The 22,519-nt window shown below is 34.4% G+C and overlaps 1 protein-coding gene across 2 annotated transcripts in view; it reads right to left on the reverse strand.

The window, feature by feature from the left end:
- Positions 1–589: 589 nt before the first annotated feature.
- The window catches only part of LOC124356638, a 36,454-nt gene continuing 14,524 nt past the window's right edge, over positions 590–22,519 (reverse strand). Inside the window, exons 11-20 of one of the 2 annotated variants that reach the window (XM_046807759.1) lie at positions 19,902–20,084; positions 16,899–17,078; positions 14,878–15,014; positions 12,553–12,725; positions 11,229–11,368; positions 8,102–8,248; positions 6,630–6,763; positions 4,181–4,301; positions 1,402–1,551; positions 590–728 (exon numbers count right to left, since the gene is read on the reverse strand). In XM_046807759.1, coding sequence (XP_046663715.1) covers positions 660–728; positions 1,402–1,551; positions 4,181–4,301; positions 6,630–6,763; positions 8,102–8,248; positions 11,229–11,368; positions 12,553–12,725; positions 14,878–15,014; positions 16,899–17,078; positions 19,902–20,084 — 1,434 coding nt within the window. In that variant the 3' untranslated portion in view covers positions 590–659. The remainder of the gene's footprint in view (positions 729–1,401; positions 1,552–4,180; positions 4,302–6,629; positions 6,764–8,101; positions 8,249–11,228; positions 11,369–12,552; positions 12,726–14,877; positions 15,015–16,898; positions 17,079–19,901; positions 20,085–22,519) is intronic. The other variant, XM_046807760.1, reaches the window with a different exon arrangement.

The raw sequence follows: 22,519 nt of genomic DNA on the forward strand, positions 1-22,519 counted from the left end.
TAGACCGCCGCTGAGAAAGAATCTGTTTTTCTAAAAATGTTGTGAAGTAAAACTTCATTCGCACCCAGCAAGGATCACTTCTGGCTGGTTTATACCTTCCAGTTGAACCTACCACTGGGCACAGCAAAAACCGATGTGTCACTTAAATCTGGGCAACCTTATGGATGTCCAGGAGCGGCACATCACTAACTGCAAATGTCGAGATTATGGGGTGCAAGGGTAATTTGATAGGTCTAGTAAAAAAAAAAAAAGTAAAGTCTAGTCTACTGCGGGAGATGACTGTTGGAGTTGGTGGGGTTTGTTCCCTAAGTATCAGAGGTTCTTGCTAGCCTCATAAAGGGTGTGCCACCCCCTGCCTGCTTTGATTGGAGAGGCTGGTTTAGAGCTGACCCCCACCTTCTTTTGAGGGGACATGACTTGAGATTAGTGCCCTAAATTCTTCCTCATGGATCTCAATAGGAGGCGGCCCCTACCCTCAACCCATCCTGAATATCCTGTCACTCCGGAAGCAGCGCAAAGGTCCTTATAGGACTAGGTGCAATTTATAAGATTCTTGTTCTAAGAGAACAAATAGAAGCATTCTCATCTCTTCTCATGAAAAACATTTATTTAGTGAAATAAATTATAACGTAGAATTAACTCAATATGACATGAAAGTCTCAAGATGGCTCTACCAGATGTCCCAGAATGTTAAGTCTCTCAAGAAGTACAGGATCGTCCAAACCATACTGTAACAATAGTAAAATGTTAAAAACTCTTTAATATTGTAAAATAATAAAGTTACACCTTGACGTTCAAACTAATATTGATCCCATTTCTGGTGTTCTTTTTAGTTTTAAAACAAGAAATTTCAAAACTTAAAATTATTGTTGTACAGTTTTATTATAACTGATAAAATTGTAATTCTTTACAAAAATCCTCTACATTGATTAAATTAAATTAATAAAATGTATGTTAATTACAATTGTACTTCAAGTAAATTGGGCCCCACAATTTTAATTCTTTTATCTGCGTTAGTCCTTTGGCATTATTGCAATTATTGGAAACATTTTTGGTTCATTTATTATATAGTTACACTTACCACCTTCACTGCGACACCACAGTCAATATATTAAACTATTATTCACTTCTACCACCAGAATACATAGTTAATACTATATATGATCGTCTGAAGAGATCCAAAAAAAGTCGACGACGAGAATAGAGTAGCAAAAGTAGTCAAGAGAAGCGTCCATCTCATCAATATATTAAACTATAATACATTCCTACCTGCCGAATACGTAGTTAAAAGTAAAAGCTATGTCTTGGTATACAGTATGTTACATACAATGTATTTTGAAGAGATTTAAAATTCGTGGTTTACTATCTATTTTGAATATTTTAATACCAAATATAACTGACCCGCAGAGCTTGACTCAGGCATCGATGGTAGATCTCAGGGCGTGCCATCAGCAGGTTCACCAGAGCCAAATAGCCCCAGACTTGAGACAACCGGCAGTCCAACAGGTTGGCTTCACTCAATGCCAGTTCAGCATCATCCAAGTCATGGTTCTGTTGCCAATAAGCAAGATTAGTGGAATGAAATTAGCAGACACTTTCAAGAACTGGCTTAAGCTTTGATTGTTGATCTTGTGTTAAACCATCATCCAGTTCACACAGATCAGGACTACATTATTTCACTCAATGCCAGTTCAGCATCATCCAAGTCATGGTTCTGTTGCCAATAAGCAAATTTAGTGGAATGAAATTAGCAGACACACTTCAAGAACTGGCTTAAGCTTTGATTGTTGATCTTGTGTTAAACCATCATCCAGTTCACACAGATCAGGACTACATTATTTCACTCAATGCCAGTTCAGCATCATCCAAGTCATGGTTCTGTTGCCAATAAGCAAGATTAGTGGAATGAAATTAGCAGACACTTTCACTAACTGGTTTAAGCATTGATTGTTGATCACACAGATCTGGACTACATTAACTTACTCGTTGCCAGCTTGCATTGGTCCTGTAAACATTAGTAGTCACAAAACCGATAGTCCATTATAACAAGGCTTCAATATCACAAGTTTGAATCTATTAAGTAAATTTCCTCCACTTTTCCAGTGGTTTTTGCTACCTAAACACATTTGTTGCGGTTTACATTGTGTAACACATCATACGATAGCATAACTATCAGCTTCAAGCCACAGTTTGGCGGAACATATATCTGCTGTCATGATGGGCCACTGCTTCTTTGTTTGTAGTCTTTACCCGTATCAGGTTGTCAGACGGACAGATGAACTGCTCTTTGACTTTTTCACCTTAAAATCTATAAGGTTCTTCCTTAGGCCATGAGGAACCTATGTACCAAATTTTAAATCTCCAAGACCTTTTGAGCAAGAGTTAACCGCACAGAGGGTACACAGACAGACAGATGGAAGGACAATGACACAATTTCAATAACTCCCTGTTGGGTCTTTAATCAAGGTCTCACCTATTAATAGACCTATACGAGCTAGTCTATATAAAAATGAATGTTTGTCTGTATGTCCTTTATAGAATCGTAAACTATTTGACCGATCATTATACAAATTTGTATGTATATGTATTTTTCCACGGAGAAGGTTTATATGCTATGCCCATTGATGTAACTCGCCACCAGGCAGCACTGCAAAAATAAAAGTTTTCAGAGTGCCTGCACATTATAAACTGCAATTACGATACAGTTACGTATATTAAATAGCCAAACACTATTTGAAGGCGTTAGGTTTTGATGTATATTTTTCTTTAAAATAAATTTCTGGTTGAATTTAAAGCCTGAGTGTTAGACCACTTTATAATAAAGTACATGTACGGGTACAATGGCTATAAACATACACTACAGATTTTCTTAACCGTGGCAACAAGGCAAACTCTACATTGGCGTTGGAAATATAATTAATTTGAACCAGAAGTGCACATACACGGACAAAGCTTACGAAAAGCATATGAAGCCGTGGGAAACAGCTAGTACATTATAAATTGACTACCCTCTGAACTACCAATCCAACCATTGAATAAACCCAGCAGAAAAGTATCCTTCTTTTCGAATTCCTTTATCTATATATATAAAAATGAATGTTTGTATGTTTGTCCTTTATGGAATCGTGAACTATTGGACCGATCATGATGAAAATTTGTACGTATATGTATTTTTCCACGGAGAAGGTTTATAAGCTATGCCCATCCCTTTCCCGATTCAGGATTCCGCCCCACTGGTTACAGAAATACCCATAAGAAATGCATTGCAGCAAACATATGTTAACGCGTCTTTTCAAATTTTTAATCAGCTGTTCTTTGTAAACATATATTACACTTATAGTTTTAAAGCATAGAGTAAGCTTAAGAGAAACGACAAATTTTGTTTAAACTGTTTTTTGCAATCACTGTTAAACATAGACTTTACTATCCAGATAATACAATTCAAATTTGACGTAAAAATTCACCTTTAACTGCAATATTTATTTAATATAAACCATGCTCATGCTTGATCAGAAGAGTAATGCAGATATCATAATTACTATCTTACGTTGGCTACAAATATAAAGAATGTTATAAAATCAACCTTAGTTGTTTTTTTTGACAGAAGTATGGTTCTCAAAACTCCGTGTGTACATATTCTCTCGATCGAGACAACAAAGCAAGCTCAATCGTGGCATCGGAGATATAAACTAATTTAATCTAAAATTTATTATAGTAAAAAAAAAAAATTTACTAAGTAATATAAGGACTTCGGTTCTTAAGATTTGCGTGCGAAGCCGTGGGTAACAGCTAGATAGAGGCAGGAATATGGCACATACCTTCATAATACGCCCAAGAGGCTCACGATGGAACGACTATCAATTATCTCAGCAATGTTTAGAATGTGATAGAAAAAGAATAAGTGAATATAGTGTACTGTTTTCAACGGGAAATTGCGTGCGAAGCCGCGGGCAACTTTTGCAAAAAATTATTGAAATGCGCAGCAAAGCGCGCCGGGCCCGCTAGTTACATATAAATGTTTGTGGGTTATTGATTATGTGGCAGCAAATTTTTCACTAATCTAATAATTATGATGTGTTTTGTAATACTATATAACATATCAACATCCAAATTATCAGTAAATGATGGTGAATATATTAAGAACATCTCGTCACTACTAAACACGTTATTTATGTCTCACCAAGAAGGCTGTAACACCAAGCCCAAGCCAAGAGAGAGGTGTTGGACTGTTGGAGCAGATATCCAGGTAGTAAGCATGGGCCTCTTGGTGGTCACCTTCACTCAAGAAGATATTCCCCAGTCTGTAAATTACATACTCTATCAACATGGGGATCGAAATGGTTTCAGTTGGTAAAAAACAAGCTTTTAAAACACATCACGTAGCTCTGGTAGGAAGAGTTGATCAGTTAAATTTTTAGTTTAGCTCCAGTTCACCTTCCTTTTATTGCAGCGTCTGGTATCTGACGCTGTCTCAGACTTGACTCCTGGAATCTGGAGTCATTTTCGTCTGAAGAGATCCAAAAAGTAAAATGTTTCGTTTTGAGCTTCTTCGTCGTCGACTTTTTTTATCTCTTCAGACGAACATGACTCCAGATTCCAGGAGTCCAGTCTGAGACAGCATCAGATACCAGACACTGCAATAAAAGGAAGGTGAACTGCAGCTAAAATCAAAGCTTTTAAGGTTAAGATTTTTTAATATTATAATTACTTAAGTAATTTTATAGCATATCAATCTTAGACATTATCTGTACAGCACATGTAAATATCCTGATCCTGAATATCCACATGCAGCAGTTAAATATAAATCAACCACTGACTGATTGCCAAATGTAATAAATAATATCAGAGAACTGATAAAAAGATTTTCCATTTGTTTTGGTTGTACAAATATAAAGTTCAGTTGTGTATATTAGACATTACTGCTAAATACTATCTTCTTGACTATTCAAACATTTGAACACCTTTTTTCCCCCTTGGGGCAGCCTACTGCCATGCACTTAAAACACCTTTAGAATATGTCCTTTTTATTCCATAAAAGATTGATTTTAAGGCACAATCTTATCATTTTTCCACAGCATTATCTAGAATATTAGTAAAATCTTCCTGATGCAGATTTAGTGTAAGTAGGAATTATTATTGTGGGATGTGGTTTGGTGGTGCTGTTGGATTGTTTCCATCCATCTAATAGTAATATGGTGGTTAAGCGGTGCCTAAACTGTATAGAGGTGTGTGTGTGTGTGTGTGTGCGCGCGCGCTTGCGTGCACATCATGTATGTAAGTATATGTATATACAATTTTTACAATAATGTATTTTGTACTTCTTAAACAGATCTTTGGTAAATCTTTATGTTAAACTATGGTACACAATTACAATTATGATTACAATTAAGTACAATTAAGAAAAGACTGATTGATGGACTCTTCCCCTTATACAAACCTATAGTCTATATGGGGAATTATTCATTTAAATTATGGAAGTGTATATGTTATTGTTTTGTGTGTATGAATAAAAAGATTTTGATTTTGATTTTTTTTTTTGAGATAGAGATTAAAGTTAATATAGACATTTTTACAGAGGTGAGGATGTATTAAAAAAATTATTTGTTACTTCTTTTTGAATAGTGCAAGTCAAATCCATCCACAATGAAATATAAAAAAGTTTTTTCTTTCGTTTTCTTTCCATACTATCCAAAATGGCATCAGAATTTAATTTTAATGAGAATTTCTGTACTTCAATTGTTTGTGTTAAATTATTTTCTTAATATAGCTATTTATAATATAAATAAATAAATATCAGGTATTTAGCCCCTATCATTTTATTTAAAAAAGTCATAAATTTGCCAAACAGTTTCATTAAAATCTGCAAAGTAGTTTTCCAAGAAAAAGTTATTAAAAATAAAAAACATTTTTCGTTCCAGAAATAATTTTAAACCATACTTTAGACCGGATGTTGCCATGTTTAAAGTGTTCAATATCGGTTTAAATTAGCAATATATATTTCCAAAATTCTAGGTGTGTAAATAATTTTCATAAAATCTGTAGAACCTTTCCTTGCTTAAAAGCAGACATCATCTTTGTTCTGTAATTTAAAGCAAGTTTTGGGTCTCCATCGTTATTAGAACAAAAACTTATCATACACTTGCATAAAACCTTCTCTAAAACTCCTTAACGGCAGAAAAATAGATCAGAATCTAATGCCTTTTTCTCCAGTGAAAAGAGATAAAACTTGTAATATGAATGTTTCCAAATTCGGCCTTATTGTACATCTTAAACTTGACTGGAATAAAAAATAATGGTTAGCTTTATAAGACGCCAGACTATTTTGCGCTACACTGATCATTTTTAACTCTAACTCATTTTTTGAGACACACCGTAGGTCATATTTGGTAAAATCAATAGGATCATTTGATATCTAAAAATTAATGCGCACATACAGGTTGAGAGATTTCATACGGAGCTCGGCCCGACGATGCGCAGTAGCCTATGTTTAATATTATGTATAAGTATGGGGATAAAAGTAAAAACTTTATTTTTCAAAATGAAAAAATTATTGTTATGAAAACAATTCAGGAGAAAAAAATATTCCAACTCACATTCAGTAGTTTTCTCTAGTCAAAATAGTGGACTACCTTAATTTAACCAGATGATGGTTTTCATCAGTGATCTCACATAAGTTGAATGCAAACTGGAAGGCTTCTTTCGCTTCAGTAAAGAACTTCAGTTTGTATAAGTTGTGGCCTTTCAGAAACCACAGACGATCTTCCTGTGTACAAAACACTATAAAAGTAAAAATTTAGGAACAAATTATGGAAGTAGATCAATAAATTAAACTAGTACATGGGAGTATTAGTCATGTGGATGTCAACAATCAGTGATGGAATATTAACATGTTGACTGCGGCAGACACTTATCTACAGTGACATCGTAAAAGTTGCTTAGACTATCAGGTATAGAGACTGTGAAGATGTTAAGAGGCAGTTTTGAGAAGAAAGTAAAGAACTAAAAAGACAACAAATTTTCTGCAATTAGAAAAATATCAAAAAACTTCCACTTCCCCAACATGTACATTTGTTACATTTCCCTCTTCCCTTTATTTTTAACTTTACTAAACCAAAAGTTTCAATGGTTTTGTGAAAGGATTATAAGGTACATCACATACAGGGTGTATATTAAATCCTGATACACCTGGATATATTTCAAACGGATTGAGATATCGGATTGTAAAATCTTCACCATACATATTAAAAATTTTTTTTGGACTTTATGAAGGACAAAAAATATTTCCCCCCTTTTTAAAGGGGGGTAGAGGAGGGGTCACTTTAAATTTTCAAATCACAACCCCTATCTTGTGACATGTCATTTATTTGAAAGTTAAATTACAAAAAAAAAAAACAATGACATGAACAAAATATCTCTACGACGATCCTAGAAAAAGTTATAGGCAAACAACCCCTTACATCTAAGGGTGTATATTAAGTCCTGATACACCTGGATATATTCCAAACAGGATAAGAGATATCAATGTACAACCTTCACCATACTTAATTTTTTGTTTTTATTTTAGGGTAATAAAAATGTTAACCCCTTTACAAAGGGGGGTTGAAGGGAATAACTTTAAATTTTCAAATTTCAACCCCTATTTTGTGACTTGACATATTAAAGGTCTATTCAATAGAAACGCAAAGACGCTAAGAAAACACCTCTATGATGCCGTTTCTAGCAAAATTTCTGAGCAAACGACGCAAAAATTTCAAGTGATCTCCGTTTTTTCCCCTTTGAAAAAGAGGGGGGAGAATATTTTTATCCTTCATAAGGTGCAAAAAATATTTTAATGATATGGTGAAGATTTTACATTGATATCTCAATCCGTTTGGAATATATCCAGGTGTATCAGGACTAATTTACACTCAGTATAACGAGTTTGATCAGATCTGCTCCTTGAGGATATAAAATTTGGTTCTACAGGGTGTTCTTAGCTGATTTATGGTCATTGTCAGGAAGAGAGTTATTCAACATTGAAATTATACAGGAGAGAATCACTTCTACTTTTAATTAAAAACAATCACATTTGATGCAAAATCTAATATATACAACACCACACCTCCCAGTCTATCTTGAGGGCCTCCTCAATGTGGTTGAGGCTGTCTCTGTATCTGCCCTGGTAGTAGTGGCATACTGCCAAGTAATACAGGTAACCAATTGTGCGACCATGCTGCAACAGGTCGTACGACAGAGCCAGTTCCGCCAACTGTCAACCAAAATCGAATATAATAGCACAAAATAATCATCTATTTACAAGACTACTAGCAGTTTCCCGTGGCTTCGCACGCTATTTCCTGTTGAAAAACAGTACACTATATTCACGTATTCTTTTTCTGTCACATTCTTAAACACTCCTGAGATAATTGATAGTCGTTTCTTCGTGAGCCTCTTGGGCGCATTATGAAGGTATGAAACATATTTCCTGCATCTGTCTTTCGTGGTTTTTGCTAGGTGTTGAAAAGTTATTCAGTACAATTACTTTATATAGATGAATGTCGATAAACTAATTTGGTTATAAAGAATCAAATTCGGTTTGTTAAAATTAATTTTCTGTCTAAGATATTTCCAGTATTATTGTGGAGTTTGCCTTGAGCTCCCTCCGGTCAAGAAAATGTATCAATGAAAACCAATTTTGATCATAAATCGTCTTCTTTCGGCTCTTTTCATTTACCTCCGATCTAACCAAATTCGATTACCTTATGTACAAACTTTCACGGCTTTGTACAATGAGGTGGTTTTTATAACAGCGTTCAATAGTATTTTCGTTGTATTAGATAGTTTATTGATCATTGGTGCAATCTGAATTTAAAATTAGGCAATGCGGTCTTCTATGCAACCTGCATTACACTACTGATCAAGCACTTTACAATAATAATTTTCTAAATTTTTAAAGTAAACAAATGTTTCTGCCTCTTTGATGAACTTCAGCTGAAAGTATTAACAGCTGTTATGAATCAGTTCATTTTGTATTACGTGTCGCAGCGCAGTCTGTCGGATCGAAGGTAAAACATTCTAAAATCAACAACTATTTAGAAATGAAAAATTAATTAATAAAAAATTTTCCAGTGGACCAAATTGTGAATCTAAACCATTCTCGAATTCCATTGAAAACACACACAAAATTTCATCAAAATCGGTCCAGTCATTTAGGAGGAGTTCAGTCACATACACAAGAAATATATATATATATATATATATATATATATATATATATATATATATATATATATATATATTTATATAAAGATGGTTAGAATTTTAACATCAATGACACTCAGCCAAATCCCATGGATAGGCATGTACCATAAAAGAACTCATTCTTCAGTACATAGCAAAGGAGAGTCATGCAAAATTTAAAGCCAACAGATGAAATCATCCACGAGTGATCTTTTGGATGATTAGTCATATGATTGTACTCAGTTTATTTACAAATTTATTTACTGTTGCTATTTGTTATGAGTTTCTTGTTGCAATCATGGTTACCCGTAAGACCAATGTAAAAATATTTGCTAACGCTCAGCCAAATCCCATGGAGTGACATGCACCATCATCAAGCTCAATATTGCCTATATACAAACGAAGCTTCATGCAAAATTTCAAGTCTGTAGGTCAGTTTGATCTTGGGATATTGTCCGAAGAGACAGACAGAAATGAATTCTTTCAGCCTCTTGAATGATAGACTTCACTAATGTTCAGCCAGTGATTTATGATTATTTTCTTCTTCTTCAAAATTTAGTTTAGAATATTTTTACTCCCCATTTATTATTTTCTGATGTTGTGGATGAATTCCAATTCTTATATACCTGGCATCTATTGAACCAATTTAGAATTGAATATAGCTGAAGAAGGGCACTTTTTACTTCATACAAGTCTTCCACCATATTTTTGTTGTTGGTGAACTCGAGCCCTGATTGGTCAACTAAACCTGCAGCTGGTGTTTACATGTTCATATGCACAAAATAAGCCAGTTGGAAAAATTAAATAATTCAAAAGAAATAGAAGAGATACATGTCTGTGTCAGATAAGAGTATTGGCCAATGTGACATGTTTAACTTTACATTAAACAGTTATAGTGCTACATTCTTGAAGCTCTTTTCTTATTGGAAATTATATATTAATTTAAACAAACTCTCCAATAATATAAAGTTTTTATTTTTGTGAGGCCTTTCGCACTCAATGAGAACATCTTCGGACCCACACACAACTTTTTTAACGGAATTTTTTTTTAAATTTTAAAATTATTAAAAGAAGTACAAAATAAAAAATTCCTTGATGCATATGAAACAATTTTTATAAAAAAGAACCAAAATAATCTGGTAAACAACGAACCTGGGCCTTTTCAAAATTCATTGTTACTTATATTTTGATCACTAACTAAATAACTATATACAAACTAAATATCAACTTTATTTTTTTACATACATGTAACATACTGTGCTGTCATAGAATATTATCTCTTTGTATTTTTAATAACATATGTTTTTATTTAGTACAAAATTGTTTATGTTACTATTGTTATTATTACTTTTATTCAGTTGTGTGGGTCCGAAGATGTTCTCATTGAGTACGAAAGGCCTCACAAAAATAAAAACTTTATATTATTGGAGAGTTTGTTTAAATTAATACATAGTTATACTGCTTTCAAAAAAAAGGTAATTTGATTATAAAAACTACCATAACATCTTATAACTAATCAAAATTTTGAGTTTGATACCAGTTAAGAAAAGGTTGTGATCACCTTTTATAAATTTTATTATTTTTTTAAATGATTGAATAATTATTTAATGCATTTAGTTGCTCGTTTTAGGTTTAGAACATTCTAAGTTGTGAATATTTATTGTTTTTGAACTGCCAAATAATAAACAGCAATAATAAAAAATATTGTTTCCCAACAACTTAAATTGTTTCTTGCTGATCGTAATACTTTTATAATTATTTTTTCTATATTAATAACCAATCTCACAACATTGCAACTGCCATATGTCCGTTCCCGATCTTGGTTTGAATGTGGTGAAGTTACACCTTACAGAACAATTCGCCTTTACTTTATTTATCCTGTTCAGGTAGTGTTTCAAACCAAAACATGTTCACCATGGTTCTGTAAAACATGTTGTATTGTTATCCTGAAAAAAATCGATTTAGGGGCACCACTGATGTGGTTAACATTACGATCAACTATTATTCACCTCTGGGAAAAACAGACGTATCAAGTTCACAGCGGTGATGAGGAAGATCCTCTCCTTCTCCACCATTTCTGGACACCAAACCAGCTGAGGACCTGTGTGCCTGATGGGCTGCATGGATACAACCTCCATACACCTTTTCCCTGCTCAAATAAAAGTAATTAGTAACTGCATTAATCAATTTTTTTGACATACAACTTTGTTTTTGTTCTTAAGTTCAAATGTGATGATGAACAGGCCTTTTATGATTGTATTGACCACAGAATTTCATGTAAAATGGTTTCCAGAAAAATTGAGAATCGAGAGCTATTGTCAATTAGGTGTTATAAAATATTTATGATGCTCATATCCCATGAAAAATTTGATGATCTGATGATGGTTGAGTTACAAATGGCAGAGGTCAAAATCATAACTGTGACAGGAATGTGTCTGTACTGTACTCTTTGTGCTTTGCCTTATTTTGTTCTCAAGATTCTTATTTAGGCATGAGGCCCATTGGAGCTGGATGGAAACGGATAAAAGGGAGACTGGCTTCTCTTTAGAAAAAAAAAACATTAGATTCCTGAGAACTCTGGGTTACTTGTTTAACCACCTTTCTAACGATCAACAAATTAGAGATAATAGCAGAATAATATGTCTCGATCTTTTCGTCTCTCATACATACATACAGGGTGACAATTAAGTCTGGAACCTCTTTTTTAATTTTTGAACCACAATAGAAAGAAATACCAAAGTTCACACATGCTTACTGGTGATAGTAACGCACACATCTGCCCAATTACCGACCGGATAATCCCTTTGGGGGACGGTCCACAAGGAGTCAGACAAAATCCTTAAATAGCAGCATAATAATTTAACAATTGTTCAATAATTTTAAAATTCAAACAGCTATAACTACTGAATGAATCCACCTTTTGAAATCCGGTTTGCGGAATTGAACTCTGCTAAGTGAGACCTTTAATTTGATACCAAACTTGACCTAAATTTTGTCTGACTCCTTGTGAGACCGTCCCCCAAAGGGATTATCCGGTCGGTAATTGGGCAGATGTGTCCGTTACTATCACCAGTAAGCATGTGTGAACTTTGGTATTTCTTTCTATTGTGGTTCAAAAATTAAAAAAGAGGTACCAGACTTAATTGTCACCCTGTATATCTCCATAATGTAAGTGTGGTGTGTTGTAAAGAAAATGTGTTTCTCTGTGTGGAAACTTACAAGATTGTTTATGTTGTTTTTGTGACTTCCTTTGTTCACGCTTAGTTCATTTCACTCTTATTTCAATTCATCAACAACTACATAAATTAAGCACTGAATAAAAGCAAATCCAACCGTTCAGCAATTCCGCATTGGCTTCGTCCAACTGATTCATCTGCTTGTGGAACATGTGTAGAATCAGCCAGCTGTCCATGGCGTGAGGGTTGAATGTGACAGCAGCTACAAGAAATATTTCAGCTGTGGAGAAGTCTTCAGTCAGCCAACTCAACAGTCCGAGAAATGAAAGCCTACAAATTCGTGAAAAACATTAAATTTTGATTTAACTATTAAGATAAAACTGTGATTGGAATATCTAAAGTAGCATATCCACTTACGTCTATTATATCAAACGCTTATCCTTTGAAACCACTATAGTTAAAGAGAGATATAAAAAGGTTTTTGAGATCACTTTAAAAGATTGTATATATCTTGTCAAGCTTCAAAGAAATTAGCCTAGAAAATGTAGTAAGAAATCGTTGCTACTTACTTCAAACATAAAGAAGAAATAGTTAACATGTTGATTGTGGCAGATGCCCTAGCGAGCTTGTTGCCTTAAGAGATAACCTATCGACACTCAGTATAGACCAGCAGTAAATGTGTTAAGGTGAACTGAACTTTTTTTAAAAAGCTTGTATTTCAGCCAAAACCAAAACTCTTTTGTTCTATTTGACCTTTGCGCTGCTTCCTGAGTGGCAGGATATTCTGGATGAGTAAGGTTAGGGGTGACCCAGCAGGGATCACTTCTGGCTGGTCTATACCTTCCAGTAGAACCTACCACTGGGCACAGCAAAAACAGATGTGTCATTTAAATCTGGGCAACCTTATGGATGTCCAGGAGCGGCACATCACTAACAGCAAATGTTGATACTCTAGGGAGCAAGGGTAATTCAGTAGGTCTAATTTACTGTGGGAGATGACTGTTGGAGTTGGTGGAGTTTGTTCCTTAACCTCAGAGGTTCTTGCTAACCTCAACAAGGGCAAGGGCGTGCCACCCCCTGCCTGCATTGACTGGAGAGGCTGGTTCAGAGCTGGCCTCCCCTCCTTCCAGGGAGACATGACTTTCTTTGAGATTGGTGCCCTAATTCTTCCTCATGGATCTCAATAGGAGGCGGCCCCTACCCTCTAACCTAACCCATCCCAGATATGCTGTCACTCTGTAAGCATCACTAAGGTTATTAAAGGACTAAGTGCAATTTATAAGCTTCTTGTCCTAAGAGAACAAAATAAAAAAAGGTTAGGGGTAAAGGCCGGCTCCTGTCGAGATCCTTGAGGAAGGATTTTGGGCATTAATCTCAGTCATGCCTTCCTGGAAAAAGGTGAGGCCAGCTCTGTACCAGCCTCTCTAGTCAAAGCAGAAGAGGGTGGTACGTCTTTATGTTTAGGCTAGCAACCCTTTAACACTTAGCAAGCCCCACCAACTTCTACAGTCATCTCCCACACTAGACTAAACATATCAATCTCCCTTAAATCTCGACATTAGCGGTTAGTGATGTGCTGCTCCTGGACGTCCATCTATAAGGTTGCCCAGATTTAAGTGACACATTAGTTTTTACTGTACCCAGTGTTGGTTCAACTAGAAGGTATAAACCAGCCAAAAGTAAAATCTCCCGGGGATTGCAAGTGCATGTACACATAAATGTAATGTGTCACATCAACAATTGTGAGAACTCTGAAATGTTTTGCTCATTGGCCATTCATTTTATATGCATAATTTTTAACATAGTAAAGTAAAAGGAAATTGAAATGGTAAAAACAATTATTTCAATATATGAACCAGTATTACTACAGAGTGACACATCTTTTCTGAGCACAATAAGAGAGACTATAGAATAATATTGAGTATTTTCTGGACATATCTCATATTTATTATAAAATTGTAATTTATCTTTTTAATTTGTGTGTTGTTAGCAAGATCCTCAATTATTGAAAATGAGAGAATGGAACAAAATAGAATGACAAATATAAAATGTAATATTATTTGCGGATGTTATGTTTAGTTCCAGTTCACCTTCTTATTGCTTGCAGCATCTGAAATCTGATGCTGTTGCACAGTTGACTCCTAAAATCTGAAGGGATCCTATGTGGGGAGTTTAGTTTTAACTTCTTCGTTCTTCATCGCCAACTGTTTTTGGATCCCTTCAGACAAACATGACTCCAGATTCCAGGAGTCAAGTCTGCAACAGCAACAGATCTCAGTTGCTGCACGGAAGAGAAAGGTGAACTGGAGGTAAACTCAATATAAACATTGAATCAACCCATCCCACCAAAGCTGCATTATGTGTAATATTATTAAATTTTTTTAATCTTACTTTTAAATCACCTCTACAAACAGAACATCTGTTTGTTACTCTGTCAAGAGTGAAAACGTTTGTGTAAAAAGGATGTTCTCAGATTACTTACGCAGGGATGTAAGTGGGATCAATAGAGATGGCTTCTCTAGTGCATTCTCCAGCCTTCTCAAACTCCAGTTTCTTGACCCAAAACTTAGCGTAATCCACCCAAAACTGAGGATCAGCCTTTTCAGTCTTGTCTAACCTCTGCATCCAACAACTTTTGTTAGTCATTAACTTTTATGTATGCAATTAAACATATTTTTAATGGATCTTAACGCTTTCAAAAATACAAAACTTTGAGTAAGCCTGCGCACAAACAAACCTTATATTTTCGAGAAACATAGACCTCTTAAATGGGTTTTACATGTACCCATGAACGAATAAATCCGTGTTCAGCATTTATAGAACAATTAATTGAAGTAATAATGAATCTGAGATATTTCCTCCCTACTTGTAGTGAAAGAATATTACTATTTCACTAATTAAAATGAAAAACTAATACATATATCAGTGAATTTACTTTATACTCCAAAGAAACATTGAAATAAAATAAAATGGATTGCAAAAGAAAACAATTATAAGAACATAATTAATTGTAAAGAGCTCATGTTTTATATCCTTTATCAGAATCTTTGTGAAATAAAAATAAAGCAGATTAACGAGAGTAACAGTTATACCTGTCATACTGTGATTGAGACAACAAATGATTTTAAATGGGAATATTTACCAGGATATAATCCTGGGATCACTAATGATTACAGGGATAAATCCTGATCTATGCACTAAATCCCATCTGATAAAATATAAACTTCAGCAGGAATTTGAATTCAACCTCTCTCTCCTCCAGTGGTAAGGCGTAACATTTATAAAATTTAAAATAAGAAACTTGTAAGAGAAGCCAAATCACCAACTACAACTAAGGGAAGGCATGAAACAACGTTAACCGTATATAAAGGAAGCAGGTTCCTTCTTCTACGCTATTACAAATGTGCATCTGATTCTTATTTAGTGTAATAAAAAACTCCCACCGCCTATCTCCTCCACTGTCAACACGGTCGGTTCAAACTGTGTTATTGAGGCTAACTCATCTCCCAACCGAGTGCGTTGTCCACCGGTTCGGCTGCATTCGCCAATTTGAACAAGCCATTTTCAACTGTAAGTTTTTTCATGCCATGCGCTTAAGGTGTGTTTGTTTACTATTCTGTCTAATAGTGGCTTTGCTGTGGTTTCTTCATCTTTTACGTTTTTCGTTTGAGAGTGATACTATTAGTTAGTTATTAACAGAAAAGGTGTGATTTATTAATGTTTGAGCCAAATTGTAGTAACGCCAATGGCACAGTGTAACGGGTAAAAAGATTATCGTGAGATAACCAAATCAAACAACCTCGAGCGTGGCTGCTGCTTGAATGTGTGACCGCTGAGCGATCCTGTCCTTGCAAGCAGCCCGCCTGCCCAACCGTTTGGAAATCACCTTTAAGCCATTGGTCTCCAGGTTAAGTGTTTCAGAGGGCTTCTTAGCCCTAACTTCGCCTGGTGAAATAAGATACTACTTTACTTTACTTTTTTTTATCCTGAGGGAAAAAGACGGTTTGTCCCCATACTTAGTCCTAAAAAGGACCTTTGCACTTCCCTTACTAATATTTGTGTCCTCAGAATCTGAGAATTTTACAGAAGCCGATCATATTTGAGGGCTCCTGTTCTCTGATGTCCTGAGGGAGGAAATATTCTCCCAGGAATATTTTCTGAATTTTTGATATGGCAGAACAATTTATCCAAATATGCTCCGCTGATTCCTCCTCTTCTCCGCAGAGTCCACATTCATCAGTCTAGCTAAGGCCCACCCTCATAAGGTGTTTCCTTAGGGGGCCATGTTTTGTCAACATACCTAATTTCATTTTACTTTACTTTAGTAATATTATTGTACAATTAAAACAAAAACAGGTCAGGAACACTAATACCAAGTGTCATAACTGTACGAGGTAAGCAAAATACTGTTACACACACATTAGGATAAATTACATGAGCGTACCTGACAGAAATGTGAAATAAAAATTATCACTAAGGAAGAAGAATAGTAAAACAGTTAACCTGTAACAAGTATTCTTGAGCTTTCTCATAGCGATCCTCCTCCATAGCCTCAATCGCAAAGAACAATAGGCTATTGTTGGAGACCACCACATCATACTCCTCAACATCGATGCAACATTTGGAATTCACAACACAACACATCTTGGACACCAGGCTTGAGTAGATGTCAGTCAGGTTTTCCTGTAAAAGAGTGGTGGTAAAGAAGTCAACAAACGAAGTAGTGTAGCACTCGTCTGCACTTATAATACATTAAAATAAATAGAATTCACCATTTCTTTGGCTTTTCAATTATACCCGCATTTCTTAAACAGTTTTTCATACCAATACACTGATACAAAATTTCTCTTACCTGCTTGTATAATTCAAGAAGTTATTCGTCAAATGAAAGGTTCCACTTGTTTTTTTTTCACAATATATAGATTGTGTAACAGAAATGTTTCTAGCCATTAGTGCAGGTTTCTGAAGCACCTTTGGTGCTGCCCCATGTTAATGGGGACTGATGAAATACATCTCTAGAGTAAAATATCAGAATACTGATACGTAAGAGTATCAGAATTTACTTTCATATTATTGTGTTTGTATAGAAAACTGTTTAAAAAATGTGGTCTTATAAATGAAAAGACCACAAAAGTTTGATAACATTTGTTTTACTAAGATGAAGAAATATAATTCCTCTCTCATTATTTTACTTATTTTGTAAGTTTTTTATATTTGTTGTTCTTTTGTCACACATTTTTTTTGTTACTTCCAAAGGACTAAAAGTACAAGTTTGCAAATCGGTTAGATGAAACAGCTGAGATATGCTTTTAAAATTTGTTATGGAGACTGTCTTAAAACCTTGATAGTCCACAACATGCGTGAGAATGTGAGAAGATTTCTACATCTTTATTTTTTTAAGGATTTTTGTTTTCCAAGTTATATTGGGAATAAAGTTTTTTGCAAAATGTAAATGGCACCGTGTTATTGTATATATAGACATCACATATATTCTAATAGTGTTATTTAGATAAATTAAGTTTGAAGTTTGGAATTACTGTATTACAATACTGTTATGATAATTGCCACAATATATAGATTTGTGTTAAATCTACATAAAATTATAACTAAAAAATGCTTAAAACAAATCAAGAAATAATTCATAGCTACATAAAAAAGCACCTAATCAGGTTTTGTATTTTAACAGGATTTTTAAGATTAACCATAAAAAGGAAAATAAAATATTTCATACTATTAGTATTCAAAAAAAACTCGTATGTATAGATAAAAAAACACCATTGTACATGATAATAGATATATAAAAAATAGCTATGAACTTAATTTTAAGTTGAAAATTTTGATACTGTATATGTGTGTGCTTTCAAAGGTATTATATAGCTGCTGTAAATGATAATCATATTGAACCCTCTTCGATAGAAAAAAATTATATAGTTGACATGTATGACCCCAGGAGGGTTCACTCCTGGCTGGTTTATACCTTCCAGTTGTACCCACAGTGGACACAGCATAAACCAATGTATCACAAATCTGGGCAACCTTATCCAGTCCAGGAGCGGCACATCACTAACCGCAAATGTCAAGATTCTGGGGTGCAAGGGTAGTTCAATAGGTCTAGTCTACTACGGGAGATGACTGTTGGAGTTGGTGAGGTTCCTTAAGAGTCAAAGGTTCTTGCTAGTCTAGACATAAGAGCATGCCATCCCTTCCTCCTTTGACTGGAGAGGCTGGTTCAGAGCTGGCTTCCCCTTCTTCTGAGGGGACATGACCGAGATTAGTGCCCTAAATTCTTCCTCATGGATCTCAACAGGAGGCAGCTCCTACTCCCAACCTTACCCATCTAGAATATCCTGTCAATCTAGAAACAGTGCGAAGGTCCTTTTAGGACTAGGTGCAATTTCTAACCTTCTTGTCCAAAAATAACAAAAAATATGTTATGAGTATGAGAGAGTGTTCTTTGTACCTTTGCCCAATTTTTGGGATTAATTTTGCTATTAACTTCAGCAAGGTAATTACTTATTTCGGTACTTTGGGATTATACCGACCACACCCAGACATGAATCGTTATTTGACATTTTGCTTCTACTGATTACTAGATTAGCATAGAACAATATTTCGTCAATATAAAACAGGAATTGTCTTATCGCAAACCCCTCGCCATCCTCAGACAGAGGTCAAAGTCGAGCGGTCTAGTAGATAACGTGATTGCAGAGTCTCGCCGCCCGTTCAGCTGGTGCGTCGCTTTGTTGTACTTCCGTGTTTTACCCCTACATTTCTCCAAACACAAAAATTCAATAAAAACAAACATTACCAAACTAAAACTAAACTCTTTATTGAAAAAAACACTCAAAACTTGTTTTTATTCTTGATCACACTCCGCCACCCAAAATGCGAGTGCCTCTTGACGAAAGAAAAACATCCCTCGAGATAGTACCTATCAGTAAAATATCAAATTCTAGAGGGTCTGATCAGAAATATAAATTGAATTGTAATGGAAAGGCAATTATGTACCATGCAAATCATGTGATGCCGCGCGGCCTGCCGTAATCGGGATTCTCGAGAAAGATAAGATAACAGCGACAACAATACCGATCACAATACCTGGAAATGCTTGTAATTTTGTAATTAAAGAGTTGTTTTTTCGTTCTATCATGTTTGTTTCTATAAATTTATATTTTAGTGTTCATCATACTGGTGTGGTCGGTATAATCCCAAAGTACCCTTATTTCTTAAGTTGTACTCTTAAGTTTAATTTGATTTGGATTTGTTATACATTTTGTAATCTGTATTCTAATGATTTATATAATTTATTTTTCTTTGTTTCAAATTTCTTTGATTGGGGGTTGGTGTAACTTTGATTTGGTATAAAACCAAAAAAACATATTTGTACTAAAATTATTTTAATAGCTAGTAAAACATTAATTTATTAAAAAATTTCATACAGCAACAATGTGTTTTGAAATTGCACTTTCAATTTTTTAGATGGACTCATTTTAAAATTGATCTAACCTGTTGTTTTGCATCCAGAAAGTTTAGTTTGTGAGGGAATCCAAGACCTTCACGTATGTAAGCTTCCACCACCTCCTTAACACTCTCCTTCATTCGGGTATAGGCTCCTGTCATGTGCAAATGCATCAGGAAATTCTTGCAAATCCTCTCTGCAGGAATCTTTTCGTTTTTATTATTGAAGAACTGGAAATACGAAGATGTGATTAAGACTGGAATTCTCATGGTTCAAACCCCCTTGTTTCCATAAGTCTTGGGGTTATAGACAGTTTATAAACTATTTATATTACTATACCTTTAACATAACTTGTGTTTAAATCGTAATTTCTTGAAACATGTTTTTTAATTGCAAAAGTGGTTTCTCGTGTTAATGTCCGACATATGCATTTTAACATTGAATATTGTATTTTGTGTAATTGTATGTAGAATAATATTGATTTTTATGTAATACGTGTAGTCAACATAACTTGTGTTAGATTAAAATTAAGGGTAATTATCAAGGATTATGTAATAAAGGCACATTTCACCCACCCATTACAGTCCTCTTCATTCATATTGACTCTAAAATACTACTTAATTAAGTTCACATCTCCAATAAATAATAGGTAAGAACAATGGATGAAGAGATTGTTTGCATAATAAAAACTATTACAATTCTTTGAGGTATTTAAAGCAGATTTAGTATTAAGCATTAGCATTAGGTACACATGAATTTTATAATCTAATGTAATGGAATATATTTTCCATTAAATTAGATTTCTAATTCAGATATATATATATATATATATATATATATATATATATATATATATATATATCTGAAGTAAGATATATATATATATATCTTAAAAAGTAAGCGCTCTGTGGTGTAATGGTAGCACATTCATCCAGCAAGTGAGAGATCCGGGTTCGACTCCCGGCGGAGCAAGTACTTTTTGCGATTCAATGTTTATTGAAATTTTATATATATATATATACTGCATTGTAACAATTGTGTGACTGTTTCGCTGCTGGAGAAAATTTGTATAGCCATAGTTCGTAGTTGTAAGGAACCATCTGACTTTTCTTTGATTGTATCAAGATCAATATAATATGTTGCATTTTTCCATTCTTTTATTTCATTTGTGAATGTTCATGTTTTGTGTTGCTCTGTAATACATTGAACACTGAACAGACATGGCAATTAAACATCTTGGGTAGCACTGTAGATTACCTAAACATTGTTTTAGAACATTTCAATAATTATTTTGGAAATAAATGTAGGTGAAGAAATACTAAAACTTAACCATCATCATAAGATACCTTGTTTGTGAACTAAATAAAGAGTTCCAAGGACATATATTTTCAAATTCTGAACAAACCGCACATAAAGAAGTTCTCGTTATACTAAGCCCTTTAAAGTCTAAATCCTCATCCTGTATTGATGAAAATTTCATCAATATTTAATAACTTTTTAAGAACTGAAATTCTGCAAAGATCAACTTAACCTTCCCTTGAATGATTTAATCGCTAAAACTTTCTTACAAGAAACATTTCCATCAAAATTAAAGCTTTCAAAAGTCTACACACGGCATAAACAAGGAAGCAAAACTGAAGTCATCAATTACAGACCTATTTCCCTGGTACCAGTTATCTCCAACGTGATAAAGAAAATTATTCTTTTAGGCTTCATGACCATTTAAGGCACAATTATTTACTTTCTGAGAGACGACATAGCTTAATCTCAGGAAAATTAACCATTATTGCTTTGACACATTTGATTGAACACATTATTGACAAGTTAGGAAAAACAGGACACAGTTTCAGCTATTTTTATGGACTTGAGCAAAGCCTTTGACATCACAGATCATAGACTTATTATATCAAAACTGAGAGCTTTGGGGCTTAGAAAGACATTCTTACAATGGTTTGAAAGTTATTTGACTAGAAGATGTCAAATAGTGGAAATATAGCAAGCTTTGGATAGAGAAATGAAGGTAGGACGATCCACACCAGTGAAAGTGAATAGAGGTATGCCGTAAGGCTCAGTTCTAGGACCTATTTTGTTTATATTATTTACAGAAGACTTTCCAGAATATCTGGGGCCTTGCTCTTATCCTGTCATGTAGCTGATAATACAGTTCTACTGTCTAGCAATAAAACAGTAGAACCACAAAATAACACCTTCATTGCAGTTAGTACGGCAGAGCAAAATAATTTTGCTCTGTATTTATATAATTATACAAAATAATTATAATTGTATTAACAATGACCTCATTTTCAACTCTACAAAGACTAACATTTGGAAAGTCTAAATTACATGCATCAGACCCATCAGATCTTTAGAAAGTACAGGGTATGAGGTACCTGATCATCTTTCTTGGAATTATCATGTTGATGCTCTCTGCAAAAAATTTGGGATGGCTCTTTTTGCTCTGAGGATTAAGACAATAGGCAGAACAACTTCTAAAAGAAATACATACCACACATTCGCTACGGAATAAGCTTATGGGGAAGCTCCTCAAAGAACAATTTACATCATGTCTTAATCGTACAAAAGCGTGCAATGAGAATCTTGGCCGATCTTCAACCGCATGACAGATACAGAGAAATGTCCAAGACTTTAAGAATCCCAACCATAG

The sequence above is a fragment of the Homalodisca vitripennis genome, chromosome 3, assembly GCF_021130785.1.
Source record: "Homalodisca vitripennis isolate AUS2020 chromosome 3, UT_GWSS_2.1, whole genome shotgun sequence".
Lineage (NCBI taxonomy): Eukaryota > Metazoa > Arthropoda > Insecta > Hemiptera > Cicadellidae > Homalodisca > Homalodisca vitripennis.